Source organism: Salvelinus namaycush, chromosome 3 (genome assembly GCF_016432855.1).
Source record: "Salvelinus namaycush isolate Seneca chromosome 3, SaNama_1.0, whole genome shotgun sequence".
NCBI lineage: Eukaryota > Metazoa > Chordata > Actinopteri > Salmoniformes > Salmonidae > Salvelinus > Salvelinus namaycush.
Window position 1 is genome coordinate 12,279,548 of NC_052309.1, and position 9,666 is coordinate 12,289,213.

At 41.2% G+C, this 9,666-nt stretch overlaps 1 protein-coding gene across 2 annotated transcripts in view; it reads right to left on the reverse strand.

Moving 5' to 3' along the window:
• Window positions 1–5,664, reverse strand: part of LOC120044213 (alpha-mannosidase 2-like) — a 65,011-nt gene extending 59,347 nt beyond the window's left edge. For both annotated transcript variants that reach the window (XM_038988812.1, XM_038988811.1), the window contains exons 1-3: window positions 5,505–5,664; window positions 4,284–4,547; window positions 794–938 (exon numbers count right to left, since the gene is read on the reverse strand). In XM_038988812.1, the coding sequence (XP_038844740.1) occupies window positions 794–938; window positions 4,284–4,547; window positions 5,505–5,645 (550 nt within the window). In that variant the 5' untranslated portion in view covers window positions 5,646–5,664. The remainder of the gene's footprint in view (window positions 1–793; window positions 939–4,283; window positions 4,548–5,504) is intronic.
• Window positions 5,665–9,666: the final 4,002 nt, after the last annotated feature.

Genomic DNA, 9,666 nt, shown 5'->3' on the forward strand with positions numbered 1-9,666 from the left:
TCATCAAGGCAAAGGGTGGCTTCTTCGATTTGCTTTGATGTCTTCACTATTATTCTACAATGTAGTAAGTAGTAAAAATAAAGAAAAACCCTTGAATAAGTTGGTGTGTCCAAACTTTTGACTGGTACTGTATATATTTTTTCTAAAGGTAACAGGACAAGACTTTCATCAATTGCTCTATGTCATCTTGTCAATAAATATCAGGCCATTTGAAAGAAAGAAAGCAGAAAGCCCTTTTTTATAATGAGAGGTCAAACACACTGATGGTCAAAACTGATAGGATAGGTCTCTTTCTCCATTGTTACAGTAGTGGTGCCACACCACACACATCTTCATGTTGTATAATTAAGCAACCCGTCTATGCCACATTATAAACTGGGTGGTTTGAGCCCTGAGTGCTGATTGGCTGACAGCCATGGTATATCAGACCGTATACCATGGGTATGACAAAACTGCTATTTTTACTGCGCTAATTACATTGGTAACCAATGAAATATGAATCCTGACTCTGCTGTGGAGCGGCCCACGCCTTGCTTCCTGTTTGCACAAGGTGTGACTGCATTAAGTAGAGAAAACAAAGCATTAAAGAAGTCAGAGAACAATGTCCAGTGTTTCCAGGTTAGCTTTAAAGGGACAATATACTCCAAAATAAACATTTTACAAATGTTTTCAAACCTCTAAAGTAGTCTTGTGTCAAGATAAATCCATGTCCCACGCCATCAATTGTGAAGAACTACAACCTGATTTTGGAGTGTAATGTCCATTTAACGCTCAGAAGTAGTGCACTGCTTACCAGGATCATTGTGTGAGTGGGGCACAACAAAGACTTGCAGTGGCTCGCTGTCCCATTCATTCTCCTGGTAGGTGATATCAAAGCCTTGTTTCCACACTCCCCCATCATGGTTGTCAAAGGTCAGGAGGTCATACACATCTAGCAACTGAAAAATAAACAACAAAAAACAAATAGTGGGATATTCTTGAGGTAAATGGGGTCATGCCTGGCTCAGTTGGTAGAGCATGGCACTTGCAACGCCAGGGTTGTGGGTTCGATTCCCACGGGGAACCAGTATGAAAAATGGATGCACTCACTACTGTACGTCGCTTTGGATAAGAGTGTCATGTCGTTGGGTTGGGGGTAGGTTTATGACAGTCATAAATACCTCTTTCCCCCTTTTTCGCTCTCCCTACTATAATTGATGTGACATAAGAAAACCCCTTGGTTAACATAGAGATTCTGGGAACATCAGAAGTGGGGGGAAATGAACTATATTCTGGTAATCCGACCAACTGAACATATGCGGTGGTACTTAAGGTATATTATGTCAGTTTGGCTGCCCTCTGACACATTCTCATCAATGATAGAATGACATAAACTCTACTGTGGAAAGTCTAAACGTCAGAGGTATCGGATTCACATGGAATTGTTGTTTAATTCAAATGTTTGAATATGACATTATTTGTGAAGAGGTGAAATGTAATTTTAGCTTCCAAATGAGAGATCTGGGCTTTCATAAGTTTTCCTCTGCTCACAGTGGCCCGCCCCTGTGAAGAGGCATGGGTTATAAACTTTTCAGACACACCCCTCTCCCTCCACTATAAAAGCCATTGACAAGAATATAACTTTCTGTTCTGGGTACACTAGGATGACGATCCGGTGTCAGAATGGTTCAGATAATAACTACAGAACTAAGCCAACAGCAGCATGGACTTTGGTTGTGAATGGTATGAACTTTGAACTCGTATTCACTACAGAAGGGATACCTCCTAGCCGTTGAGTTAGCAACAGCTGCTACAAACGTAGGTTAGGAAGGACAGTCAGAGTATCCCGTCTACTACACACGACGTTACTCCAACGTATCCAGTGATCACCAGAGACATTCTTCAAAGGACAGAGGACTCGGGTTGGCGATACGGTCTTCCATCTACCACCAACCTACTGAAGCGCAGCTCAGAGTAAATATTTATTGCATTTTCCTTTTCAAATGGGCGGTAATTTAGAATGCATAAGATACTGTATTTACGATAACACAGCTTCGCCTATGTTCCAGTCTCCCGCTCTTTCACTAAAACCCAGCCCCCCCCTTTCCTTTATGTAACAAGCTGTCATGTCTATTCCGCCCGCTAGGGACGTTTTCTTTATGACGGCACTTTGTAATCAAGTTGTGATTTAATTGTGTATGTGTGTTTCTGTGTGATTTGTTAGGTATTTAGTAAATAAATAATTAAACCCAATTTTGTATTGCTGATTCAACTTGTTAGCCAGGATTCTTGCAGATAATCAAGGATTTACAACTTTCAGATGAGACTGAATAAACTGACGATTAAGGTAACTGCTATGGATGTAAACTATTACTAAATCTTTAAGAGTTTATTCGAAAGATAACAGCTCTATAAATATTCTTTCGTGGTGTCCCTCTCTAGTTAATTAATATTTACATGATTAGTTCAATCAGGTAATATTAATTACGGAGAAATTATTTTATAGAATAGCATGTCATAGCAATTAATCTGGCCTAGCCAAAGACACGACAAGAGCGTCTGCTAAATGACTAAAATGTATGGTTTGCAGCAAAGCCTCACTTTATTAGGCTATGTACTCTTGAATTTGTTCAAGGAAGTTTCATGTATTTGATTCAGTTTTGTGTTTACTTTAAGTCACAGTGGCAGTCAAGTGCCTAATCCACCACAGAGAAAAGAAAGAAAGCAGTGAATCTGTTCATGAAAATATGTGTACGATAACAGTCATATCTGTGACATCAGCAGGTCAGAAGAATGCAAGTGAGAGATGGAAATTCTACCGCAAACTGAGACCGCTTGGTGTTTCTTTGGGACTCACACTAACTTAAATGTCTCTTTGTCTTTTGGCCAAATAAAATGATGGAATGAATGGAATGTGATACAAAGAGGACAATATTAAATAATGTCTGCTCTATGGTACGAGAGCCACTGACTAAAGCCATGATTTTAATAACAGGAATTTAAATCATAGAAATTAGCTTGTTATCATGATTGATGTCAAGAACAAATATGATGAGATATACTGTATATCAGGGTTCCCCAACTGGCGGCCAGCTGGCCAAATGTGATTTTATTTATTTGTCTTTTGAGCAAAATAAATAAATAAACGAATTAATTAGTTAAAAAAAATATATATATATACAGTATATTAATTCTTTTGTATTATTATTTGGGGGAATTTTCATTGTTAGACATAAAAGACTGTAAAAACACCAGGAAATTAGCTCCAAGCGATTTTAATTTAAGAAATCTGTTCCCAAGTATTCCCACGCATAATAGAGAGACGGGTGATCGTATATGAATGTAAGCAAGGTTTGAAATTATTATGTTTTAGTCAAACATTATATCTGTTTGGGCTTCTTGCGGTCAATTTGCAGTCTACAAATGATTTGTAATTATGTTCCGGCCCCCCGACCATCCACTCATGAAAAAATCAGCCCGTGGCTGGATCTAGTTGATGAGCCCTGATGTATATACAGACATATGGTGTCTCATTCTGTCTATTTAAGCACAGGAGTGAAAGGTTTCTTTTCGATCTGTGACATTCTTGTGTATAGAGTGACTTAACTGTAACTAAAGGTATTAACTCTTTATAAAGAAACCTGTCTCTCAAGTCAAACTGCAGTCCCCTTTACGTTTCCCACATATACAACCAGAAACATTTCCGATAAGCTGCCATTCAATACCTGACCTGACTTGATGGACAACCTGGAAAGGAAAATTCCAAGTCCAACCAGACCAGATAATATAACCAAACCTTTTCAGATTACACCTGTTTGAATTCATTCGAGCTGTATACTAATGCATTACGCAGTCTGTGTGCTCATAATATTAATTGGAAAAATATTCAATAACATATTATTGGCAGTGGTAGTGTAATGGTAGTGTAATGGTTTTAACATTTGTCCTTCATTTCAACACCATAACCACGACACATTGCAATAAGTATCGTCCCCATGGCTATTACAAGGCTTCATATTTCACACTGATGGTGGGAGCAATTCAGCATGGAAGGTTGGCATCATGGTAATGACATCATTATGGTGTCTCTTTATATAATGATATATCTTATTAAAAGAGGTGAAATTCAGAGTTCAATAAAAATAAACACTGGCAGTTAACTGTGTGCATGGAGGTTTGTTTACTTCAAACTTTCCCTGGAGTATGTTGAACAGATCCGATCGCAGTTCAATCCTATAACAATGTTGCTACACGAACACTTGAACTGTTTGTTTCTCATTGTATCCACCTTATAAAACTCTTACCTGCACCCCATCTGCTGGCTTGGAGAACTCCCTTGCCGCAAATTGACAGTCTTGTGAGTCAATAGGGAGGACCAGTGGAGGCGAAGCCAGCAGTTCTAGATAGGGCCCTTGGCTCATGTTCCCGCCGTCAAGACCCCCACGGCCATCCTTGACCGACTCCTTCAGATTGATCACAGAGTCCCTGATGTTGGCTATGATCTCATTGTTCTCTGACAGTAGTCTCTCCAAGCGGTCAATCTTATCCTGCAGGATGGACAACTGGCCCTGATGAACGAGAAGGAGGGACAGGGGAGAACAAGTTTACTGGCTTTATACAATACAGTATGCATATAATTATGCAATGAATGTTTATAAATGAGCTATAATGAGTCTATTAATATTTTAATTGACTGCCAATAAATTGTATTTGTAAACCTTTATAAAAGTAACATTATTGTAGGGTTACCAAAATGAGGACCTATGCCATCCACGGCGACAAATACAAAGTGTCGATGCATATAGGGTTATTTTTTAAAGAATTCAATGACAGGAAGTGGAAATGACTACTATATAGAAAACAAGTGGTCAGTCACCTTCTTGTTACACAAACATTACCACTTTTACCAGTTTTCACTTAGTCTCAGAAATCTCAGACCGAGGGCAACAGCACTGGGTGTATAATAGGTGTATAATAATATAGGTGTATACTGGAACATTGTTAATATTGTGGGAGGCAACCCGTATGCTTAGGAAGACTAGTTTTCACTCATTCAGGAATGGAATTATGCAACACACAACCCGGCCCACGATAAGATCTCAATATGCATTTTTTTTTGTGTGTGTGTTCATTGGAACCATATCTGTTGCAAGACAATAACTCTATCATGTAACACAACGATAGTATGTAGCCTACTGTACAGCCTACAGTTGAAAATGTGTTTACATTGTCTGGAACCTTGGATAGGCCTACAATGTAACGTTATAACATTGTAGGCTAATCAGTAAGCCTACAGCAGCCAAACAACGCCAGTTCTCTATGTGATTGCCTACACAACATAGATAGGATATTGAGGAAATGGGCTACTTTACAAAGTCATTGATATTTGTGCAACCATGTAAAAACAACGTTGCACTCAAGTTATACGCTACGATCTTATACATGCATGTCTGATCTAGACTGCAAAAAGTGAGAAAATAAGTAGCTTATCTGAACCAAACAGCCAACGAAATGGAAAAACTTACATTTTGCAATTTATCCCCACCGTTGTTTGGACTTTTGGTATGGTCTAATTGCAGGTGATCCAGCATCAGGTACAATGAGAAGATAACAACACAGAATATGGCACTTCCAAAAACAGTGAATTGCCGACTGAGCTTCATCATAATTTACAATCGAAACTGCCAGGTGAATCGAAGCTGATCGCATTGAGTGACCGCAATTTAACCTATAGTTATGTAGATCACCCTCAGGGAATGATCGATGTCTTGACTCTGCGGTGAGGATCAGCAAAATCTCATGATATTCCCCCCCCCAAAATAGTTATTCATTATTCTTTAGTGTGTTAGGACGGAACTAACATAATTGTCCACATTCACTCCTTCTATGAACAACAAGCTTTAAAAAGCTGGGTATGTCACCCAAAGGTAGCCTGAATCATGGCTGGAACAAGATACTGCGTCCCCAGTCACGAAGTTTCAGTACGAAATAGTTGTGATTCAGTAGATCGTGTTGGCCAGTGCGCACGACCCCGACTCCTTCCTGCATTTGTTTTCTGTTCAAATGAAGTAACGAAGTGAAAAACATAGGTATGAACGTGCGCCGCCTACCGACTCACAACTTTTTTCATTTGGGACGCACAGGGAAAGTGGGGGATGAGTTTATAGTCCAGAACACAACGCGTATGGAACGTTTCCAAATCCCTAGTTTTGCATTCATTGCCCTTCCTAGTTCCTATCATATTCAGCTATTGCATCTTCCAGAAATTCGTCTCCACTCCAATCATTCATTGGTGTAGCGAAAAGTTGGCCATTAACTCCAGAAAGCACTCATTTAGATACCTTGTGAAAACAGCTGCATGGGCATGTTCAGCACCCGCTCCTGATGTTTAACGGCTCTCCAAATGCCAGCTTCACGACTACATGATCTCGTTCATATTTTCAACATTTGGAATTCAAAAAGAGAGAAAGTGTTCCAGATGTGACGCCATAATCATTGGAAAAATCAGGAGCGTTTTGTGGAAACGAACAAGCTCCACGCACCGACAAATATTAATTCCTTACTCCCTCATGATTGTAATATTAGAGGCAAACAAGTTGAAAACGCTACAAATTTAAGTCAGCATTTATGGATTGAGAAAAGCGAACGCGCAATTAATATTTTCTTAGCATTACCAGTTTTCTTTGTGAACGTAATCTCACAACTGAGAAGCGTCTCCCTTCATTCTCCAGGCCACAGTCAGTAGCAGTGGGGTAGAGGAGAACAGAAACTTGTATACGCCTACTCTGTCATCATTTGGTGACGAAAAATATGGCATAATTTGTATAAAATCTAACAGGTAAAAAAAATATATGAATGGGTTCATTTGGAGAGTGAATTATCATCTGTTTATCGTCTATTAGGCTTAATAAAGTAATAATAATAGTTATAATAATAATAACACGAAATACTTGTTTTTGATAAACTTTTGTAATTGTATCATCAAGGTCAAATCATCTACATTTGGCAGAATTTATTTACTCGTTTAAAGATTTGCTTCATTAATCATTATCTTGCTGCAGGGTAAATGTTCCTCAATATAAATGTTTCTTCTAATATTTTCTCTGGTGGAGAAAGCTTCAAAGATCCCCATCCCTTGCTTGGAACTCAAGCTGATTTAGGAACCAATTTTGATGAAGCCTCTTTAGCCTGGTGTGCAGGGCCAGTTCTAGGCATAAGGGACATAAGCAGCCGATTAGGGGCCCCGGCCGATATGCGGCCCCATATCCCAAAAAAACAACTATTATTATTATTACTTAGTCGGGGTCTCAACTTAACATTAACAGTAAGAATAGCAGAATACACATGGTGCAATTACGAAATTTGGTTGTGCGTCAGCACTTTTTCTCTTGTTATGTCAGTCACTGACAGTCACTCAGTTAGCCATGTCAGTTAACAATTTATAGATTGGTAGTTAGTCTAGCCAGCTGTCTAAACTTGTAGTAATCATGGCCGAATACCGATTGGGCATGCAGGGCACGTGCCCAGGGGTCATGACCTTTAGGGGGCCCACAATGATTTTGTTAGTCATTCTCACTCAGATATCATATGGCATAAGTCATTACAAAATGCGTAGAATTGCAGGAGATTAGCTATAAAACTTCAAAAATTATCTCCACCCCATGGCAAAAATAAATCGTCAGAATTGCAGAAAATTTGCTGTAAAACTGCAAAAAAAATTATCTCTAATGAAGTCATGAAGTATTGTGAACTAAAGAGGGACACCAGACTCACCTAGCAGCAGGCTGTTCCTGAGGAGGAGTAGCAGCCAGCATGGAGGCTGTCAAAGAGTTCTGGCCTTGGAGCCTTCCTGGTAGGGGTTGAAAGGTAAACCCAGCCACCAGTTGCCCAGTGATGCGAGCCTACCAGAAGAGCTAAATTCCTTCTATGCTCACTTCCAGGCAAGCAACACTGAACCATGCATGAGAGCACCAGCTGTTACGGACGACTGTGAGCTTACACGCTCCGTAGCTGATGTGAGTAAGACCTTCAAACAGGTTAACGTTCACTCAGCCTCAGGGCCAGACGGATTACCAGGACGTGTACTCAAAGCTTGCGCAGACCAGCTGGAAAGTGTCTTCACATACATTTTCAAACTCTCCCTGACCAAGTCTGTAATACCTACATGTTTCAAGCAGACCACCATAGTCCCTGTGCCCAACATTGCCAAGATAACCTGTCTAAATGACTAACCCTGTAGCACTCACATCTGTAGCCATGAAATGCTTCGAAAGGCTGGTCATGGCTCACATCAACACCATCATCCCAGACACTCCAGACCCACTCCAATTCCCATACCGGCTCAACAGATCCACAATTGACGCTATCTTTATTGCACTCCACACTGCCCTTTCCCACCTGGAAAGGTTTCCCTTTGGCTGGCTTTCCCTTTGTAATCAGTGACAGTATGCAAGCCCTGCCACATCCGACGAGCGTCAGGGCCATTATAGTAGGATTTGATCTTTGTCCTGTATTGATGTTTTGCCTGTTTGATGGTTCATTATTTCTTATGTTTCCGGATTAGTATTCCGCTCCTTGAAAGCAGCAGCTCTAGCCTTTAACTCAGTGCAGATGTTGCCTGTAATCCATGGCTTCTGGTTGGGATATGTAAGTATGGTCACTGCAGGGATGATGTCGTCGATGCAGTTATTAATGAACCTGTGACTAATGTGGTAAACTCCTCAATGGTATCGGATGAATCTCCGAACATATTCCAGTCTGTGCTAACGAAACAGTCCTGTAGCTTAGCATCTGCTTCATCGGACCAAATCCGTATTGATACTTCCTTTTTGAGTTTTTGCTTGTAACAATGAATCAGGAGGATATAATTCTGATTAGATTTGCCAAATGGAGGGTGAGGTAGCGCTTTGCATGCGTGGGGAGTAAAGATGGTAGGAACACCTAGGTGGGGATGCTGTTCATTGACTACAGCTCATCGTTCAAGACCGTAGTGCCCCCCAAGAGCATCCCTATACTAAGAACCCTGGGACTGAACACCTCCCTCTGCTACTGGATCTTGAACTTCCAGGTGGTGAGGGTAGGCAACACCTGCCCCTTAAGGGTGCGTGCTTAGCCTCCTCCTGTACTCCCTGTTCACCCACGTCTGCGTGGCCGCGCACGACTCCAACACCATCATTAAGTTGCCCACGACATAACAGGGGTAGGTCTGATCACTGACACGATGAGGCAGCCTACAGGGAGGAGATCAGAGACCTGGCAGTCTATGACCTTTCCGTCTATGACCTTACCCTCAACTTCAGCAAGACAAAGGAGCTGATCGTGGATAACAGGAAACGGAGGGCAGAGCACGCCCCCATTCACATCAACAGGGCTGTAGTGGAGCGGGTCGAGAGCTTCAAGTTCCTCAGTATCCACATCACTAAGGAACTATCATGGACAACACCTCTTCCCCTCATGAGGCTGAAAAGACTTGGCATGGGCCCTCAGATCCTCAAAAAGTTCTACAGCTGCACCATTGAGAGCATCTTGACTGGCTGCATCACTGCCTGGTATGGCAACTGCTTGGCATCCAACCTTAAGACACTACAGAGGGTAGTGCGTACGGCCCAGTACATCACTGGGGCCGAGCTCCCTGCCATCTAGGACCTTTATACCAGGTGGTGTCAGAGGAAGGCCCTAAAAATGGTT